Consider the following 21929-nt stretch of genomic DNA (forward strand, 5'->3'; position numbering starts at 1 on the left):
TAAGTAATCACAGATGACAGCAGAGATTTTCAGCTAAGGATTCCTAATTCTGCTGTGCAGCAGACCAAATCACACAGCTCCACCCTGCCAAGTACCCAGTACTCCAGGAAGGCCCTCCAAAGCAGCATGCTTCTTCTCAGTGATCTCCAATTAATAAATCAAAACTCAGTGCACTTTACAGCAACACAGAACTTACATTATCTTCCTCCTGAATTTCCAGGGTGTAGGAAATCACTTCCTCTGGTGTGCATCCTTCTACTTTATTCCACTGCAATGAGATCCACGTCACGCCAGCTCGGATGAGCCGTGGTGCAGAAGGGGTCTGAGGAATATTGCCTGCAGTGTAGCAAACCACCTCCTGGCTGTACCCACTGCTCAGAGACAGAGTAGAGAGAGAGGAGCATTAAAAACAAATAAACAAACCTCCAAACCCCCCCAAACAAAGAAACAAAGCAAACACAAATGAAGACCCACCACAAAAACACCAAGCTAAAGAAACCTAAACCTCAGTGTACTTAGAGAAATATTTCACATTTTCAAAAAATCTGGACAAAGTTCAAATTTCTCAGGTGGAAAAGATGAACATCCAGTTAGGAAATGCCAGAACTAAGAATAGGAAAAAATGCAGGATAATGTGTCAGCACAGTCATTTTTACAGATCTCACCACAATGATGTTGGAAAAAAATACCTGAATGACTAAAATGATAAATTTGGTATTAACTGTGGAGAAAAATCTCCTTTAACAAAAGGGAACTAAAGTATAGGAAATAAAGTCTCAAGTGTTCAACCTGAGATGTGCAGGATATAAATTCTATAGACTTTGATCAAAGTCTCAATGGAAGGTGACATTCTTGCAATTTTCAAATCTGTTTCCAAAGTACAAAACTTATTTTGTGCCTTAAAGTCACATCATGAACTCAACACACACAAAAAGCCAGATCTCCTTATTCTCAATCTTCTTTCTCAAAAATTACATATTTGATGAAATACACTGTAATATTTAAATAAACCCTATAACTAAAACCCAAACAAGACAAAAAATCATCATACTTGGTAAGTCCAGAAGCATTAGAACAAACCAAAACCATCTCATGACATGAAGTGTCAGATGACATTATCATGCCTTAATTTTGAGTGCTGCCTATAAAAGTAAGGCATGTGTTGCTGGTGCTTATCTCACAGATTAGCACAGAGCAGCTGACCATAAATAGTTTTTAGCTCACTCCTTCTCAATAGTGTGAGGGGAGAGAAAAAAGGGAGAAGGAGAATAACAAAAAAAAAACCCCACCCAGAAAAAAGGGGGGGAGGGGTGGGGGAGGAGTACTAATATATTTTAAAAATCTGGAATCTGGCAAAGAAAAGAGATGCCAGAACTGGGAACTCTGCACAAACCCAATTCCCTTCCAGTTACACTCAGCAGCTCCAGCTCAGCCCCCCTCTCTCTCCACATTGAGTATTACTTCAATGGGGAGGGAATTAATCTTGCAAGAAGTTGGGAAAAGGGAGTCATGAATGGTGCACACATGAATGGTCTCAGTCCATGTCAGGGGAAACACAGGAACATGAATAAAGAAGCTTTCTAAAGCTATAAATTACTGAGAGGCTTGTGTTTTAAAAGAGAGAACAATGCAGGAGTCTCCCTCCACAAAACACATTGTTATATACCACTGGTGTTTCTTTTGTGTCCTTGTAATAATGATTAGATCCTGTTTAGCTAAGAAGGACAATAAAGGAGTACACAAGGGCACTGGATGTTTGGCTTCTTCACAGCTAAACTTTTCCTGGCCTGCTCTGCTTTCCTGAGCACAGGAGCACACACTGCCCCTGCAGCACAGTGTCTCTACCCCTCAGCAGAACATTTAATCCCAGTGTTTCCTAGCAGCTCCCAGAGGATTGAACCAAGCCTGATTTCTCACCCATCTTCATGTGAATGCATCAGTTTGTGTGCAAGGAAAAGCAGAAGCCAAACCCCATCTTTCAGTGCTTTGCATGTGCCTCTCCTCTCTCAGTCCTGCCTGTCTCTCCCTTCTTTCCCACCCCATCAGCCAGCCCTGCCAGCCCTGAAGAAGGAAGGGACTGTACTGCTGAAAAGAGACAGAAGGGCTTTGCTTTAAACCAGAAAAATAAATATATCAAGATTCCTTTCAAAATCTGTAACTCAACTTCCCCTTGCTTGTTTTTCTTGGTTCACAGAGGTCCCTAGTGGGAATTTTACATAACAGATGTATTCTTTTTGTATTAGGAATAGACCACAAAACACCATTTAACACCTCAAAGGGAGTCTATCTGCTTGGGCTGATCTCATCATGCTGAAGGCACACAGCAATTCCCTGGGGAGGTGAAGAGTATCACCAAGGAAAGCTGACTTACCTTGAAGCATCAATAACAGAGCAAATGTCAGATATTGAACTCAAAACCACAAAGAGAAAAGAAACAAAAATCCCTCAGAAACTCCTCTTTATGCTGGCAGTAGGCAAACTTTCCAAGTACCACTTTTTCTCAAGAAAGTGTGTGCCCAGAGGAGCTCACCTCGTACCGATGTCGTTCTGGGCCGCCAGCCGGAAGGTGTAACCCAGAGCTGGGCACAGCTTGGTCAGCTTGCAATGCTTCTGGCTCCCAAAGTAACATTCTCTGAAACCACTGTTCCTCTTTCCCTAGAAAGAGAGAAATCTGTAATTGGATATCTATGAAACAAAACCACGCCACGCTCATTTGGAAAGGAGCTGTTAAACGATATCAGAGTTGGATGTTTTCATAAAGAAGCTGTGCAAGCACTGACAGCACTGCTGTGCTCTGAAAATCACACAGACAGCAGTCTGCTGCTGTCACATCCCTCCTCATCTTCTTCTAGCTGAGAGACGTGTCTACAACTCCACCTCGAAACACAATTTATCCCACTCAGGAACAAAAGTGGGAAAATTGTGAGTGAAATGAATCCCTGAATCTGCTGGGTCGCAGGAGCATGGGAAAGGTGCAGCCAACATCTCCCTGTGCAGTGCATCCCTCGCTGGGATTGCTTCAGGAATTCCCTGTCCCACAAGAGGGCTCTCGCTCCCCACGGTCCAGCAGGGCCAGAGCCAGAGGGACAAGCTGGGTGTGACCTTCCCCTGCTCTCCAGGACAAGATTTACCCATCCCAGAGGAATATTCAGCGTGCCAAGCTCTGCACCCACTAACTGCAGGAGCACATGGCATGTGCTGAGCTAACAGGAACTTTGTTAGGGGGGTTGTTGGCCAGAAGGATGGTTTATGGGAGCTGCCATCACCATGACCTGGAGCAAGGATCCATCCTGGCAAAGACAGCACAATGCAGCAGCCCAGAGGGTTTGAGACACTTCTCCAGCTCCCAAATTCTTCCTCAGGTACTGGTTTGTACCTCAGCACAAGGACACTCAGAAGTTTTCTCCCCGACCCCACCACATTTAAAACAGAACCAAACCCTTATCCATCAATCAATCAATCAATCAATCAATCAATCCACCCCAGCTTGGTACATCCTGGGCAGAAATAAAGCTGAGCTGTTTGCAGGACAGGACCCTAAAGTACCAGGGAATGTCTGGACTTATTCTGGGCCACATGTGGAAAACAGTCAGTTTGAAATCTTTCAGGAGAAAGGGCATGGACTGCTCAGCTCCTCATAAAAAATATCTACCAGAACTGGAGCAGCTGAAAGGAATTTTAATTTCAATACTCAAATACAATATTACTGGACAATTACATGATGAAGTACCCAAAAGCACAGGATGGAAGCCTGACAAAGCACATCCATGGGCTCCAGCATGTGCAGAACACAGGGTTATCCCCATCTCTGCAACTTCTGCCTGAAAAGCTCTGCTGAGCCATTTACTAGTTTTGGCACGTGTCAGTACAATTTTTAATGTTTATTTTACTATTGACACAGGCATCCCCCCGAGGCAAACAGCCTCACCTGCTCTGCTCCTTGGGCTCACTGTGCCCTCCCACACACTGCTCCTGCTCCATGCTCAGCACAGCACCTCCACAGATCTCACAGTGCCTGACTGGGACACGCATTTTTCACTGGCCCATTCTCCACCCCCTGCCACCCTCTACTTCTTGTCCCTCAGACTGTGACACAGAAGGAAAAGCTTCCTGAAATGTTTGTAGTGAATCTCCAGAGTGTGTTTATCAGCATAGAATCAACCACCCAGATTTCCAGCACAGCACTGTGGAGGCACTGAAGGGACATTTAGCACGCTGGCAAACAGCCAGAACTTTTATTTATACAGTGGGAGCCTACACTTGTTCTAGAACTCCTTCACACACAATCTCCTTCAGCTTCACCCACCTGCTCCAGCATTACTGCACAGCTCACGTAAATTAAGGAGTGGAATTGGAAAAGAGTCACGAAACCAAAGCAAAAACATTTTGTAAATGAGTAAAACCTTTTCAGATCTAAAATCCCTACCTATTGTGTGCTATGATAGAATTCCTAATTACAGAGTTCTATGATAGAAATTCTTTAGGACAAAAGTAACAGGTGAGCACACAGCTCAGCTCAGCAGTTATATATTTAAAATACAGACTATACAAAACATATTAGAAATCTCATGTTTCAGTAAAATATCCATTCAACAGTACAGCATTACTAAAATTAGATTTTTTTCCCCTATGCAAACTCTCTTTTACAGGTTGAGTTGCCTTAAATTAATTTTTCCTCAGTTCTTTAATGACTTCACTACTTATAAATAATTGAAAACATTTAATTTATTTTGGATTTCTGTTTAAGAATGCCTTTTAAAAAATAATTTTCCTATGTTTTTTTTCCAAGAGAACAAAGTCATCAATTGCTAAGCATGTGGTCAATAAAAGAATGCTGGCTTAAAAGAGAAATCATGGAAAATCTCACCTATAGCACAATGCCTGAACTGGGAGCAGTGGGCCAAGCAAACTCTCGTTTGTCAGACTGGTAGGGTAAAACTTTGCAAAGATTGCCAAGCATTAAGTTTGTAAGAGTACAAACCCTGATATTGTATATATTTCTCTTCTAGAACTGGTATTGTACATTCCCCAGACTCACTCAGAGACCAACTGGTATTCAGATTACTCAGACTGGCTGGTATTTTGGATTCTATTGGCACTAATTGGAGAGGCTGGCCGATATTTCTAATTATCCTGGCATTAATAGCCTGGAAATAGCCTCTCTGCTCCTTCTCTCCCAAGATTTATGAAAGCACTAATGCTGGCATAATTATAGACAGGAACAACTGGCAGGCTGGTACTGGCTGCCACCCAAGAGTCTTACAGCTTTCCCAGAATCCTTCTCCTATTCTTTGTACACTCGGCATCCAAGTTTTTAATCCTTCAAATAATGTTTCGTAAGTTGCTTAAAATACTCTGTATCGTTTCTGCAAGTATTTGTAACGCCCAGATTTGGGAGGGAGAGCGCTGTTGGACTTCCCCAGCCTGGGGATGTCTTCTCCTGCCTTCTCCAGCCTGGGTTCCCTTTCCTCTCCAGGACAGCCCACCCTGGGATGGACCATCAGTGCCTGTTTGAGGAAACAAGGACAATTCAGCTCCACAAATCCATTCTGCATTGCACAATGCTCCAACTCAGTGTTTAAACACAATTAAGAGCTCTGCCTGCTATTTCAACAATATTTCAAGCTGCACACTCACTTAACACAGGGTGCTGGATTGTCTTTGGAGAGTGCATTTATTGAAGAAGGGATTTGAGGTTTGAAATGGGTTTTGTTGAATGAGTTCCCTGCAGCAGACCCAGTAAATAAACACAAGAGGAGGAGGAAGGGGACACTGCAGGTACAGCAAGGCAGGAATGGAGCCCAGTCCTGCACAAGACCTCACTGCACACGACTGAGGCAAAGCTCAGGGCCACATCTGTGACCAGGATGCAGGACTGACATCTGCTGTGGCCACACCAGCACTGGCTGCTGTGTTTGGGTCATGTTGGCAATAAAAAGGAACAGACAAATTCAATCTGACACAGAGCTGCAGAGCAAACTGTCAACAATTAGTGCAGCACACCCTCAGACCTCTGCAGAGCATTTACTGTGCCAGTTATGCAAGTAACTGAATTTTCTCTATGCACAAGCACTGAGAAGGCAGCAAAGGACCTACAAAACATCTCTAAATTATACACAAACCCCAATTTTATCCAAGGCTCTTCTCCTGCAGGTCTCATAAGAGTGGCACAGGCACAGAACAAAGTCAGAGGGCAGAAAAGTGAACAAACACAAACATGCAGCTCCCTGTATCCAACTCTGGTGGATCACCACTGAGATGCCTGGCTCAGATTATCAGCTGATATAAAGAAGCACATCTCTTCCACCTTGAAGAATTTAAAACTTGGTGGCAGAACAAAATGACCCTCATTTATTTAAAATTTCATTATTAACTATCCATCATCAAATCATCAAATAGTGTGGTATTGTATCAGTCTCTCTCTTAAGCAAATTAAAATGAGCTGCTTACCAGATAAGAATTAAAGCTGCTTTGAGCTCTACACAGAACAGGGGCACACACTGAGTGAGAGGGATGTCCTTGTCTCTGGCTCAGGAGCATTCCTGCCCTTTCCCATCCAGAATGAATGGGATACTCTTGCTATCCATATACACAAGAGAAACATTTATTTACTACCACTTAAGCACACAACGAGCATTTCACATCTAATTAGTAACAAAGGCCTGGTTCTTAAAGCAGTGCCAGCAGCATTTTTCAGTGCAGTTACAGTTTACTGATTTTGATGAATGCTGGCATCAGGGAGAGCATCACCTCCTTTACAGTCATGTTTTCTGTTTGGTGTATTTTTAATGCTATTTTTTCCCCCATTAGCCTTTTGCTTACCCTGAATAATCAATCCTGGCACCAAGACATCAATTGATTAGTTCAGGTTTGTAAGTTCAAAGTTCATAGCAAAAGAGCCAGAAGGTGAAGTTTTCCTTAATTACTAATTTTAACTGATTTTATTGCCAGACAACTAATACACCTGTGGTGCAGGCATGTTCCAGTCCCTATGAAATCCAGAATACTTGAGACAGGGGCTGATCCTTACTTCTTTAGAGTAGAAATTTTCCTGGGGTACATCCAGTGTATCTGAGTGACAATTTGCTGAACTGATCTTTTACTCTCCAATTAAAGAATTAAGTGTCCTTCATAGTTCTTCAGGCATTTTAAGAGATAACAGTTTATTAGCAAGGTATTACAACTCTAACTCAAAGACTTGGATCAGTAAAGGGAAAGCATTTGTGTTTTCTAACTAAACATGTAGCACCAGCTACATTACAAACCATTCAATACAAACTGGGATAGAAAAATTAGGATAACTGGAATAGGTTTATGTACTGACAATCTTTCAGAGTCTGCATGTCAGGTAAAACCCCAAATCTCTGAACTAAACTGAAGCAGCAGCCAGGTAAGGTTGGCACAGTAATATACTAAGTAGAATAATCTTCCAGAATTGGAGAATAACCCCACCTCACCTAATCCTGGGGCTGTAAACACTTCTGCTGTCACTTTACATTTTCTGCACATACCAGTGATGCCACCTACACTCCTGGTGGCACTTTGGATGCCAAAACTGCACCTCTGCCCCATAAAAACAGGAGGAAGCAGGTGAGATACTGCTGAGCATGTGGCACACTGAGATCTGAGCTGTCCCAGAGACAGACAGACATCTGTGACCCCCCAGCCAGGAGCACAGAGGGGCTGCAGAAACCCCTCCCTTGGAGGCACAACTCTGCTTGAGCTGGGGAAACACACTGGTGTGACTGGGACACACTGGAAGTGTTTGCCTGGACACCTCCACAACTCTGCACACCTCCCATGCCTGATGCCAGCTTTGTTTCCAGAGTCTGAGCTTTGCACAAGATCCTTCCAGGACCTGTGTGCCTTGAGTGTGGTGAGGGATTTCCACACCATTCTTTCCTAGGACTCAACTTCCTAGGCAGGTTGCCATTTCAGGGTGTTTTCCCACCTGTATCATCTGACAGATTTCTTGTTCTCTGCTCTTGCAGAGCCCTCTCTGCTTTGCAGCCACGATTTAATTTCCTTCTGATCGCCGATTTTCCCGTGTTTATATTTTACCCTGTGCCTCGCAGCTAATGAATGCTGCTCTAGCTGAGATCTGGCAGGGTGTTCAGTGCTGCCTGGCAAGCCTTCTCCTGTGCCTGGATGTGTGTATTCCTTGATTTCACCAGGACACAGAGTGGCCTTGTGGAGAAGCAATGTTTTTGCCTACGTGGAGTTTACACAAGCAAGCGCGACGCTGCAGGGCACTGCAAGTGAATTCTCTTTTGTACCTGGGTGCCATAATTCCAGCAGCTAAATGCACTTCATGTCACAGCCAGCCATGGCACGTGGAAAAGTGAGTGCAGCAGCCTGCCAGCACACCACTGCATGTGATGAGGGTCCTGCACACCCAGCCTGCATCTTCAGACTTTTCCTTTCACGAGCTTTAATAGCAGGCTTTGATTTCAGTGGCTTAAAGTTGCATTTCTGGCTCTTATCAGAGGGAAAAAAAATTTAGAGAAGCTACACCTGTGGCATTAATTGTCTCAGAACCTGACAGCTACATTTCAGCCAGGAATCCTGTCAAACCATTGGAGATGTACCAAACTAATTTGTGCAGGGCCATTATTTTTTTATCTATGCTGGCTAGCTGTCCATTATAATCTCAGATTTCAGGGCTGTTGCTGAGAAAACAAGGTAATTAAAACAGGTAGACTAAGCAAACCTGGATGCCTTAATTTTTTCTCATTGGTAGCTGAACTACCAAACTGCTTTTGCTCTGTGAAAAATGGGTGTCATAACCATTCTTTCTGAAGACAAAACTCTTATTAAAGAGCTTGACGGACAGGAGGATTTTAGAATTGCCTTATATATATCCAAATCAAAATTAACATTACAGTATTTGCACTGCATTAATTATGTGCTGATGGTCCTTCTTCTGACAAGTCCTTCTGTTCATTCCCTTTTCTTTGCAGGCTGGAATAATCCATGTTTCCACTGCTCTGTGCTGCTCTGTTCCTTCAGCTCCAAGTTACTGGAAGCTTTGGAAGAAATCATAACTGCACAACCAAGGTATCATGGGTCTAACAGGATCATCCTGGCCCATCCTTTTGGAGAAATCTCTCTTTATCTCCTTTCCCAAACTTCATACTCCCTTTTTCCCTTCTTCAGTAACAACCTTTGGCTTTCCATGATGTGCAGAGGGACAGCTAGCCATTCTGAAGCTGTTGTTCAATTTTAGTTCAGGTTCTGAGGGTTTCTCACCATGCAGACCCCACTAGCTGTGACAGTGCACACAATAAATGTTTGCACAGTGAGTGCTTCCAAACACCCAACATGTAGCAGAACAAGCAGGGAATGTGTTACTACTGCCATGGTGGAAAACTATTCATAACAGAATACTCCCTTTAGAATATTTTTAGACTACAAAGACCTCAAGAGATGTTTCTCAGACTTTACAACCAAACACCCTTTCACACCCTTCATTTCCCAACTCATGACTTTTATTTACATGCTGTCTAAGCCCTTTCTGTCACCCAATATTTATTCTTTTCCTTCAGAGATAACTCCCTGAGTTGTGCTTTCTGCAGAAATACAGCTTGCACAAAGGAAAGGGGCAGAAATTAGCGGACAGAGGAAGGACTCACAAGAACACAACTCCAGCAAACCCTGCACATCATCTGTCAGGGCACTCTCCCAACAGCCCAGTGCTTGCTAACCATGAAAGATATTTAGGAGAAAACTTATTTCCTTTTGTGTCTGGAAGGGGGCTGATTGCCACTACACAAAGGACACTGATTTTGAACCTGAGTACATTCTCTGTAGACAGGTCTGCAAGATCAGGCTCTTCTCCTCTAAGACAGGAGCAAGTGTTTATTCTGCACTCAGCAGCAGAAAGAGATCAGGAACAGAACTGTATGATACATCCCAAGTAATTAAATAGTAATAATGCTAATTTACAAATAAAGCACACCAAATGAGTGATAAAAGATTTTAAAGGTAAAAAAACAGAATACTGTCACTATGTAAAATACACTGAATGGGAAGTGTTCCCCCCACTGCCTCTTTCACCTTTCCAACTCTTTACCTAATGCCATCAGGATTTCATTTTCTCATTTCTACTTTCTCCTGTATTTAATTATTTTTCTTTACTCAGCAAATCCTTGTAAAGTCTGAGTGCCATTTATTTGTGTATTTATTTCAGCTAGTTACTACTTACCTCATCCCACTCCAGAAGGTAGCTGGTGATTTTTGAACCATTATCAATGGGTGCCTACGAACAAAAATAAACAAAAGGTGATTTGGGGAATAAGAGAAAACGACTTCACCTCCCCCAGGCAAATGAGTACAGTTCCAAGTGAAACCAAAGCTTTGCACTTGGCTTGGCAGCCTCTTAAGGAATGCCAGGAAGAAGGTGGACATAATGAAACACATACATTTTAAAAGTCAAGTTGGTGCACAGGAAGGAATTTGTCAGAGTACAGCAAGTTCAAGTCCCTTACTGAAAAATGACTGTCTCAGCTTTCAGTTATTTCCAACATTTATGCTCTGTGTCAGTTCTCTTTCCCTGCTTTTACCCCAACCAAGTGTTACCTACCTTCCACTGTAAGGTTAAGGAGCTTTTGGTCCTGTGTGAGGGTTTTGGTGGGAAGGGACACTCTGGTGCTGAGCCGTGGGTGGTGAAGCTTACTGGCTCTGAGCAGGATCCCTTTACTGAGTTGTACATTGCATATACCCTGGAAACAGAATTCAAATGGGTTATAAATGTGCTGAGAGTTACAGTGGCACTGCCTCAGCCAGTATTTGAGCACCAAAGCACCCCTGATACCATCCACTAATGACAAACTTTTCACAGACTATCCTTACTTCACTTCATTTAAACAAGAATGCAAAAAAAATTACAGCAGAAGAGGAACAGTGTTTTGTGCAAATATTCCCACAGACTGAGTTATCTTCATTATCTTTTCTCCCCACCAATATTTCCTTGCCTATTGCCAGGTTTCCACACATTGTGGTAAAATCCTCCTTGAAATACAACAGAAAAAAGGTATCAGCTTTAATGCCTGGTTTACACTGGATCCACAGGGACCACGTTGAGTGCAGGTGTCTGCTGTCTCCTTCCATGGGTACAATCTTCTCCTACATAACTCAGGCATCAACATTTAGTGGACCTCCATGGACTAGAACTAACACAGGTCAGCAACACTGACAAACTAAAAATCTTCAAAACACATTTGATTTCAGGGAAATCCTCCATATGACAGCATAGTACCAAATAATAGGGGAAAGCAAATAGGATACAGTTGAGCACTTCCTCACAAGGTGCTTTTCTCTGAAAAAACTAATGATGTTATTTTTTCCCCTTCACATTTTCCATGCAGCAAAAGGAAAGTGCAAATTGGGAGTCTTCCACTCAAAAAAAAGTTCAGGCCATGACCAGACAATGACCTCTGAGCTGGCTGTAGCTATTGTGTGCTTGAATGCAGAGCTAAAGAAAGGGCAATTTCTAAATTTGTTTTTGGTAGATAAGAGTAATTTATGTACAATGGCCACCTACATAGAATCAAATCTTCTGGGGGAGGCAGACAAGAGCTGCTGTGGTGCTGCTTTACACATCACCTGTTAGCAGGCAGGAGCAACAAGAAATGCAATTAATTAATTGAGAATGCATCTGGCAAGTGGTACATGTGTGTGCTGGAAATGAGCATGGCCCAGCATCCAACACACACCCCAAGGGAAATAAAACTGTGTGAAAACGAGCTCAAGGAGCATCTCCTGCAAGCCCCTGAAACACTGAGCACAGCCAGCTCTGAGGGCACCAAAACAACACCCCTGAAGGGAAGCAGGTGGTGGTTCAGAGCAAACCAGGTTGTTCCAGGTAGTCCCAGGGCAGCAATGAGCACAAGCACCTTGTCCAGCAGAGACAAAGCCCTGGGAGATGCTGCCAAGGTCAAGGAGACCCAAGTAACTGCTGGTCTCATAAATCTCTGTACTCAACAGATTTATTTCTTCACAGTCATTAATACATATTCCCATGGTGGAAAGCAAACAGCCACTGTTCCAGTGTCAGCTTGTTCCACTACAAACAGTGCTGCTGCTCTGCTAGTCTGACTTTGGGATTTAGTCACTCCTTTTCAAACAGGAGTTACTGTTAACTATTCACAAACATCCTGTATTTTGGCAAATCAGCAAGAAGGTGGAGGGAACTGTAGGTAGGGAGGAATAAGTCAACCAGGACCTGGGGTAAATACCCACAATACCCCTAGAAATGGCTGAGACCTCAGCCCAGCTGTGCATGGTGACCTCTCTGGTGTTTGAAGTTGGCTTCAAAAGAGATGTTCAATGCTTAGAAGGAAGCTCAAGAGTGTTTTACAACCTTCTCCTTTGCTGCTAAGGCCAAGACTCCTGCCCCACTTGGGACCTGCATCTTTTCCTCACTGATGAAAAGTTCCTTCTGGTCTTATGCTTCTACTTGAAAAGTTGATTTTAGGGCTCCACTAGAAACAATCCTTAAAAATAAAAAGAATCTATAGTATCAAAGCTAGATGATTTTGGTGTTGGATTTTTTTTTAAGAGCTCAGAAAGAAGGTGTTTGTTCTTCAAAGTTTTACAAACAGGAGTAACCTTGACGTGAAACTGTGCCAAACCTAGGCCTTGTCTGGAAAAACAGAAGGGAACAATAGACAGGAGTGAAAGGAATTTTTTTTAAAAGGATATTGAGGGTAAGTGAACAGGATGTAAATTCAAAGCCTTGGTTCATAAATAAAAGTCTTAAAAAAAAGCAACATGAGCAGGTAACACAGTGTTAAAACCATCAGAGAGTAAAACTGGAATGTGTTAATAGTTAATAAAGGTGTAAAACACCTTCAGAATCAAAGAGAAATAGGTTATGAAAATATCAGCACAGTTCAATGTGAATCCTTATTTTTCTTGGAATAAATGCTGCAGTGACCATGGTCACATGGATCTGTATTCAGCAGATTTACTTCCCAAAGTGTGGCTACTTATGAAAAAAGCGTGGGGTACATTCAGTGTTCATGTTACAGGAACTGCAGAAACACCAATTGCTTGAGTCAATTTTTTAGATGACCTCAGATACTCTACTTTCATACATAAGCACTTCCAGGCCTGTTGTCCATACAGAAATACAGGTACATAAACTTCTTTTTGCCTCTTACTACAGCAGTGACAACAACACAATGAATGATATTGCTCAAAAATAATCCAAGATACAATCTATGGTAAAATATTTAAAAACCACTGAAACACACACCTACAGAGGTGACCATGAAACTCTTGAACTACACTGTGTATTTACTTTACAATCTTTCACATTTATTCTCATATAACTGAAGAGTTTGTATTTAAGTGACATTCAAATCATGCTAACTCACCTGACATGATAATCTGTTGCTGGCCTAAGGTCCTTCAGGTGATATTCTAATTCTTCTCCACTGCAGGAAAGAAATCCAAAGCCAACCAATTAATAAATTATGAAAAGGAGTATCACACTCTGCACAGCTAGTGATTTTCTAGTGATGTAACTTGAAAGAAGAAAAATAATCCCTCCTGAGAAAAACAGTGGCAAACCATATACCAACAATTTGTCAACACACTTCATGTTTCTTAAAACTTCATAAAGCTCCATATGCACAGGAGAAAAGAATTTATCACACCAATTTATTCAGTAAACTAAATATATGGGGTTATTTCAATACTCATATTTTGCTGATATTTGTATAAAGCTCATTGTGGCTTTCAACTCTCCCAGAGCCAAAAAGAGCAAAACCCAAACATTATTGTTGTAGTTTCTGCATATTTCCTATTGAAAACACTTTATACAAAGTGACCCATTCAACTTCAGAGGAAGAAGCAGAGTTTTTTGCACAACTGTGTCACTTATTGCTTTCTCCTCCAGAACCACACTCCCTGTGAGGACCACAGCAAGGAGACATTTAATTAACACCCAAACAGCTGGACCCAGCTCTCTTTCAATACCAAGACAACTTAAAGCAAAGTGTTTTAGACATTTTAAGAAAAAAACAGCGTACAATCTATTAATTTCAAAAGCAGCCAACATAGTTAGGGCTATTCTTTTTCCTTCTGGCTTGTTTGCTGGTAAATGAACACTGGGCTCAGTCATGTGTTGCCAAATCTGTGAAGATTAAGGTACGGGTCAGTGGTTAATAAGTAATAGTCATCTCATGTAAGAGCTTGGTTTATTCATGATTTTCCTAAAATATGGGAAACAAGAAAGCTCTCAATTTAGCATAAAGAAATATTTCATAGCTAGCTGGACAAATACAGGGAGATGTCTCAAAACCAATAGAACAAAATCCACCAGAAAGCACATGCCTGCTGGGTTGCCAGAAATCCACCAGAAAGCCTTTTATTTTTTATTTCATATAATACAATGCTCTGCAAAGCCAATTTTTCCCCTCTGAGATGAGTGCACCTCCTTCCAAAGACAATGTATTCAACATATTGCAAACTCTCTTTTGCCTATAGTAATAACAATTACTGCTGCTCCTGATGGAACATACCACATCAGGCTAAAGGCTGCACTCTGGCCAGCAGCAGGAGACACATCACCACCAGCAGCTTTAAAACAGATGCACAACATTTCACAACCAGGGGAAAATGTGCAGCCATCAAGCACAAGAAGTACTAGAAAGTGTCCTTCCCACTTTAAAAGCTCAGCAGCACACACTTGACTATGGAGATGCTCACACTGGCTCACAAACAAGTGTTGTAAATGCCAGAAAAAAAGAGTAAACTCAGGCAGCTTTTCCCTGGTTAATAGACCCTTTTTTGTATTATCCAAGACCTGCCTTCAGCATACCAAGTGGGATACCCTAATTCACAGGACATCTTAAGAAAGGAGATGGCTTGGTCTCAAGAGGTAATTCCTTAAATGTTCTATCACCTGGACTTTATTTAATGAGATTTGGGAAGGATTAGCTATTTCACAATAGCCAAGGTCACATCTCCAAATTCTCTTTCCTAGACGTCACCAGCAGGGAAAAAGAAAGGCATAACACCATATGTACTTGATCACAGAGTGAGCTCAGAGGATCACTGCATGGAGACACAGAGAAATCCCTCAAAACTTTTACTGAAGCCTTCTGAGAGCCAAGTATTTGGGTTTTTCTGGGGAGCCTCTGTAACCTGCTGACTGCTGTACTCCCTCCTCTGCTCATCCAAGACACCACAAAGCACCAAAGCCCTCACATTTTTCTCATTAGCTGAAATAACAAGATTTTACTGCTCTAAATTCTGCAAGTCCACACAAAACCAGCCCATTAGGAAGGCAGCTCTCCTGCCTGCATGGTGTACACGAAAGGTTTTGACATTTAGCACAAAAGAAAAAGTAACCTTTTCACTGGCAACAGGAGTGATGGCATTGGGCAGGATGTGCCACAGGCTGGAGAGGTGGGATGGGGTGGCAATTAGGGACCTTGTGACATGCACTCCACCAGCTCCCTGAAAGCTCCTCTGGTGAGGAAACAGGATGCTCAAATGTGCCTTTCTTCTGTGACTGATGGCCATGCCAGGATACACCCTGAAAAGCTCAGAGAATTTACTCCTAATGAACAAAAAAACGTGTAAAAATGATGTTTTTTACCTGTAAATGGTCTTGTATTTTCCATCCCTCCCTTTATCTGATAAGGCAACCTCGTAGGTACAGGTGTAAGGCAAACCATTGTTGTGTCTATCTGCATTGAGAAGGCCAGGGGGAGGTGACCAGGAAAGCAAAACTGTTCTTGCTTGAATATTTGTGACCTACAAAAGAAACATCAGTTAATCTGAAATCTGAATTCTGTAAGCATTTGTTTCTTGCTTGCATCTTCACAATCAATTCCTTGCAAAATGGAAATTTTGGAGCTAGAGTTGAAAAATAAAGGGTCAGAAATGATGAACAATACAAAGAAAAACAGAGATTCATGGCAAGAAATCATCTCTAACAGATGAGGAATACAGAGAGAGGTTCCCCTGCAGTGAACTGGCTCATCACTGTCTGAGCATCCAGCAAAGGATGCCTCTGGAGGTACCTGCTGCTGTGGAACTGGAACTAAGTGGAACAAAGACTTTAACCTATAGATTGTTTTATACACAGTTATTTTTGCTGGGGAGCTTGTTCAATGAAACTCTAATGGCTTTTTCAGCCATCCTGCTCCTTCTTGCCACTTGAAACCTCAATAACTCAACAGCAAATAAGTAGAAAAATCCAATTCAACCTCAAAAGTTAAGCTGGTTCAAATGCACAAGGAAAAATCATAATAGAAGTCCAACCTGTCAATTAAAAACTACACTGCAAATCAATCACTTTGTGCCTTGACAGAAGGACTGTGTGTGATCTGCAGTCACCACTGAGTGCAACAACTCCATGGCAGAGGGGTGAGGAATCTTTTTTAACAGAACAAGGAAAAATTACCTCCAACTCCTGCACCAAACCAGTTTTACCACCCCACTGTATTCTTCTGGAGAGCCAGGTTCATGCAGCTTACAGAACTAGCCTTCCCCCTGCTCCAGGAGAGCCAGGGGCACATCAGCTGCACACAGCCCAAAGCTGCTTCCCAGAGAGCAGCCTTCTGTTATCAGGCCAAGAAGGAAGAATAAAAAAAAATCCCCCCTGCCACTGTCTCAAAAGAAATAGAAATAAAAAGCAAGAGCTGCACTGGTTATCTGGGAAAGGCAGCACATTTTCACACAAGCCTGCTGAGACACCCCAGGGAAGCCTCAAAGCCACCAGAGCCTCAAATGCTCTGCCACCACCTCTCCACTCCTCATCATGAAAATAACGGTGCATTTCCTTTTTAGCTGTAGTGAATGTATAAAGAATATTTTTTTTAGTTAGCCTTCATATGGAGGAATCAGAGATTTAGGGTTTATAGTCTTTATTTTTCCTATGCAACAAATTTCACTGCATCTATAATTTTGACAGATTTTTGCAACACAAAGAGCAAGATGTTGTTATTTCAGAAGGTGTAACATGAATGCTGCAGGTGCTCAGTTACACATTTCCTAACTTTTGTTGAGACAAGTGAAACTCCTTACCCACAAATTACTTGGGAATGAAGTATTAGCAATCAGCTTTCAGGGACTGCTTGTTTACAAATCCAACTTCTGGATATATTTCTATAATAGAGAATATTTACCTTCTCATGTGGAAACACATTGCTTCCAGCTGATGAGCACTGCAACTGCTGTGTCTGATACCCATACATCAACCAGATTCTTTCTGAGCAAGTCATAAATCCATTTTTAACAGCCTGACAAGTAGGTGACACCATGAAATGTCTCATCATAAACACCATGATCTCAAAAGTTAGAGATTTTAATTTATAGCAGCACATTCAAGTCTTGCCAAAAAAAGAGAACCCTTTTTCAACCTAATGTGAAAAATAAGTTTTAAGGCAAGAAGATCTAAGTAGCATCAAGCTTTCTTTGTAAAAAACATGGACGTACAAATTTTCTTATGAATTTTCATGGCATTTCTTGCTTTCATAACATTTTCTTATCATATTTTTCTGATGCTTTAAAATCAATGTTTATTTTAAAATCTTGGAACAGTTAACCCTGATACTAGATAAGATACCGTATAAGAATCTTGAATGATTCAAGAAAAGGAAGTTAATTTTTTTGGATATATGCACATAAATGTATATACACACATGTATGTAAATGAAATTGTAGCAAAGATACTGAAGAGCTAAAAATCCACATTTAAAATAGTATTTTGATCAAAAAACTGATTAACAAGATCCAAATAGATTTTAGGTTTTTTTAACAGACATTACTACTATGCCAGCTCAGCCCATCAACATGCAGTTTCTTTTATTATGGAAATATGCTTGCATAATTGTTTTTCATAAATTCAGACAGACTTGGAGCTGGAGGCAAGATATCCTGCCAATGTTCTATTTGAAATGTTTTTCTCTATGACTACTCCCAAGGACACACGTATATATTCCACATACGGCAAAACTCTGGCCCTCCACGAACTCCAGCAATCTGTAAAAAGTTAGGCCTTGGGTTTCTTAAAATAAGAGAAAGTATCTTGTGGGCTAACTGCTAGAAACTGTCAGACTATTATTGTGAAGCCAGCACACAGAGGATAAAAGTCCAAAGGCAGTTGCTAAGCTGCTCCAGCTGCACCATTAATTTCAGAGGGAAGGAGCACCCAGAGTGGCTGCCTTGGAGCTCCTAGGTACACAGCAACTGCTGCTGCAGGTTTAAAAATAAACACCAGAAATTGTTAAATGCCAGTCTTAGCTGCACTGAGCACACACAGCAAGTGTAGGAAAGCAAGTGAGGGGTCACTGTCTGCAAGATAAGTCAGAAAAGGCAAATCTGTTCCTTCCCTGGGCTGTGCACGTCAGCTGGGAATGGATTTACTTGTGTGGCTGAGATAAACCTATCTGCTCTCCCTGACCAACAGGCTGATACCATATCACAGTCACCTGCCAACATCTCCTTTCATGGCCAAAGCCACCACTTAAGTTTACCAAGGAACTCCTACGTGGAGCAGGAAGCACTAGTTTTGCTGTGAAAAAAGCTAAGTTAAATAAATGGGCTTATGATATGTTGAGAAGAACAGGCAGGCACTTGTAAAACAGTTCAGTATCTCTAGCTCCAACTTTTCTAACTTACACAAACACCTTTCCAAAGGTACAGATCTAGACCAGCCCTCTCCAAGCTGTAAGGAACAGCCCAGCCACCACCACGATAGTGAGCTTAATGGCCCTTCTGAACTTGCAGACAGAAATACCTCACCATCAGTAAAAACCAGCTTATTGCTCATTAACAGGGCACTAATTCCATCTGACAAAATATAAGCAGCCAGAGCATCTTTTCCCAGGCTGGGCAGGTAAACCTTCATGCTGCTTCTGAGTTCCCCCAGCCTGTCTCATCTGTCCCCAAAATCACTGTGCTTGCTTTGAAGAGGGCTGGCTTGGCCTTTTAGCTGAGACCTAACAAAAGATTCTCCCACAAGGAGTTCTGTACGTCTGCTGAAAAGCACAGTTAATTAGTTTCTGAAAACTTCTCAGTTTACACAGTAAATGCCTCCTTTCTGCTCTATCAAAACTCGGTGGTGTAAATAATTATTCCATAAAAGCCCCTGGGAAAGAATCCAACTCCTGCACCACTTCAATAAGGTTACAAGACTGATGAGTATCGGCCCTTCCCATCTTTCAGGTAATGAAAAATGTTTCTGTACAACTTCCATTATCTTTCAAATTCCGGGTGAGCATTCACAGGCATCGTGTGGTTCGGGGGCTCATTGTGTGTGTGAGAACTACACTGCGAGCAACATTCATTTACTCCCTCGAGGGCACGGTCTGAAAGGCTTGGGGGTCAAATGAATTCACAGTTATTACTGGGTTGAGATTCTGCTTTTAAATTATGGCTCTAATCCTGCAATTTTAGGCAAAAACCCCCGTGATTAAATATGAGTTTTGCTGCAGAGCCAGTCAGCAGGAGCAGGCTGCCTTTTGGAAAGCCAGGCTGATGTCTGAGCTGTGGTTTGACAGAGCCCTGGTGATTCCCCATGGGGGGTGATGTCCCCCCCAGCCCCTTGGCTGTCAGATGACACCATTTCAGAAAACCAGAGTCAAGTTTCCCTCCCCTCACCAAGATATTTGTTTCAGAGAATGCTTACTTTGTCTGTGATAATGTGAATTAAAAACATATTTCTGTTGACACAAAACCATGGGGGATTGAAAGCAAAAGGTGCCTTTTAAAATTCTGGCTGTTAAAGGGACAAAGTTCTGATTAAATTTACAGCTCAGCAGCACATCCCTCAAACAGGTAACAATATCTATTACTGAAAACAGACCTTTCACGAAGTAATAATTTTAAAAGTGTGTGTATTTTGTAGTCAGAGAGGTACCTGTATGATCCAGACACCTCCCAGGGATGGCTCTCCTGCAGGAGTTGCTCACAAGGCTAATCCCTCTGCATGGTTTCATGCCCCCATGGATGGAGGGAGCTGCCCACTTGGAGAAATCAAATCCATGTGCTGCAGACACAGCATCACCCACTTGTCACTGACTCACCACTCTGTGTTCTGTTGCTTTGCATGGTTTTTTTTCCATACATTGTTTTATTTTTCACTTGTATATGCATAAGACTTGCCAAGAAACATGAGCAAGATGACTATTTATGCATAATATGATATATTTCTATCAGATGTAATACTGACTACACACACAGAGAATCATTCACAGCAATTCACAATTGGTGAGAGTCCTGTGAGTTTAATTACTCACAAATGTCAAAGTTACAGAGAGAGAATAACAGATAATCTCCAACATCACCTCAGTAAATATCATTATTATTGAACCAGCATTTGCCATGGTTTAATTTTTTTTTTTTAATATCCTATTTTTGGTACAATTAAAGGGAGACTTTTTTTGTCTTTGTTGTTGTTGTTTTTTGCTTCTTTTTGCTTTAAAGGCTGTGGTTACCATAAATTTAATTGTCCAGATCTCAGAATCCTGCAGATTGCTCTAACAGCTTGTCTTCCTACCTTTAAAGATAAAAGTATGAAACAACACATTTTTCTTGTCAGCTCTCTGGATCTTTGTAAAAGCACCTGGCTGTGGCTATTGACCAAATGAGTAACACTCAGGTGGTCCTTGGTACAAAAATATTGACTCCCTCTGTACAACAAACAAGCCTAATTCTGTACTAAGTGCACTTTCTTCCCTTCTGAGCACCCTGGAACTCTTCAGTCTTCAGCTCAGTATTGTCACTTGTTTCCACACACAGTGAAGTGACTCCTCCTTGTGAGCAGAACTCAGGCTGGTTTTATCATCTCTAGGCCTGGCTTAGAACCAGCTCCTCCCCATGCCAGGACACCAGTACCTACTGATGGAGCAATTTAAGACCAAACACCTTTTGTATTTATTCAGAACAAAGGCATCCATCAGAAAAAAGTAAAAAAAATTAAACTCAGGTGGTGTTCACACCTGGCTCTCCCTGAGCTCTGTCACTTGTGCAGCCAAGGCTCCCACAGCAGAGTGTCTCTGTATCAGCCTCAATCAGCTGAGCCAAGTCTTCCCATGAACTTTCCACCACTATTTTTTATTTATTTGCTTATTTGTATCCTATCTCTCCAGCTGGACAGAGAAAGTCCTGAGCTCTGGAGAGCAAAGGAGATAAGCTGTGCTTTGGGATTTCTGTCTCCTCTCCCATCACTGCTTCTTCCAGTGCAGGCTTGGACCATTCATTCAGACCCACAGTGCTCTTCTGGCTTCCATCTGACACTCCAAACTAGAAAAGGGCTTACAACCAGATTTATTAATAACCTCACCTGACTGCAGTCACACTCAGCATTAGGGTTATTTACAGGGTGATTTAATTCCATCATAATTCACAGGCTTTTATGGCTCAGACAAACACAGACTATAGTAATTTGCCATTGAATAATAGAATTAGCTTAATTTAATCATGATTAAAGACATAAATTGCCCATGACAAAGTTAAACCCAGGGGAGAGGGGGTAAGAGCTATACAAGTCATCCCAGTGCATTGAGTTCCCCATAACATGAATTATACTATGAATACTGGGAATTGTCCTCTGGAAAAAGACAACTGGTGCAATTCCTGGAGTGGGCAGAGCCCTCAAACACCCATGAGCACAAAAGATCCTTCAGATTTATATCCCAGTAAAATGAGTTATTGGCAACAATCTGGTAAGGGAAAAAAATCCGAGGTGTTCCCCTGTGAAATCAGCAGTGTGTTGTGACACAATCTACTTTTCACATTTGCTATTGAATGTCTGGCAATTTGGCATCACATACCTGTGGTTTCTCCATTCCAGAAAGAATGTCTTGAACCCTTTTTGTTTCTGAATCAAATTCTGTAAAACAGAGAATGTGGAAAGAGGAAGAGAAATAAATTACCAAAATTAAACAAAAGTTTCAGTTACATAAATA

General features: G+C 41.8%; 1 protein-coding gene across 1 annotated transcript in view; it reads right to left on the minus strand.

Moving 5' to 3' along the window:
• FNDC3B (fibronectin type III domain containing 3B) overlaps positions 1-21929 on the minus strand; it is a 182380-nt gene that overhangs the window by 42478 nt on the left and 117973 nt on the right. Inside the window, exons 7-13 of the mRNA XM_033069139.1 lie at positions 21795-21853; positions 15611-15768; positions 13380-13439; positions 10583-10721; positions 10205-10258; positions 2531-2655; positions 197-371 (exon numbers count right to left, since the gene is read on the minus strand). Coding sequence (XP_032925030.1) covers positions 197-371; positions 2531-2655; positions 10205-10258; positions 10583-10721; positions 13380-13439; positions 15611-15768; positions 21795-21853 — 770 coding nt within the window. The remainder of the gene's footprint in view (positions 1-196; positions 372-2530; positions 2656-10204; positions 10259-10582; positions 10722-13379; positions 13440-15610; positions 15769-21794; positions 21854-21929) is intronic.

Source organism: Catharus ustulatus, chromosome 10 (genome assembly GCF_009819885.2).
Source record: "Catharus ustulatus isolate bCatUst1 chromosome 10, bCatUst1.pri.v2, whole genome shotgun sequence".
Classification (NCBI taxonomy): Eukaryota; Metazoa; Chordata; class Aves; order Passeriformes; family Turdidae; genus Catharus; species Catharus ustulatus.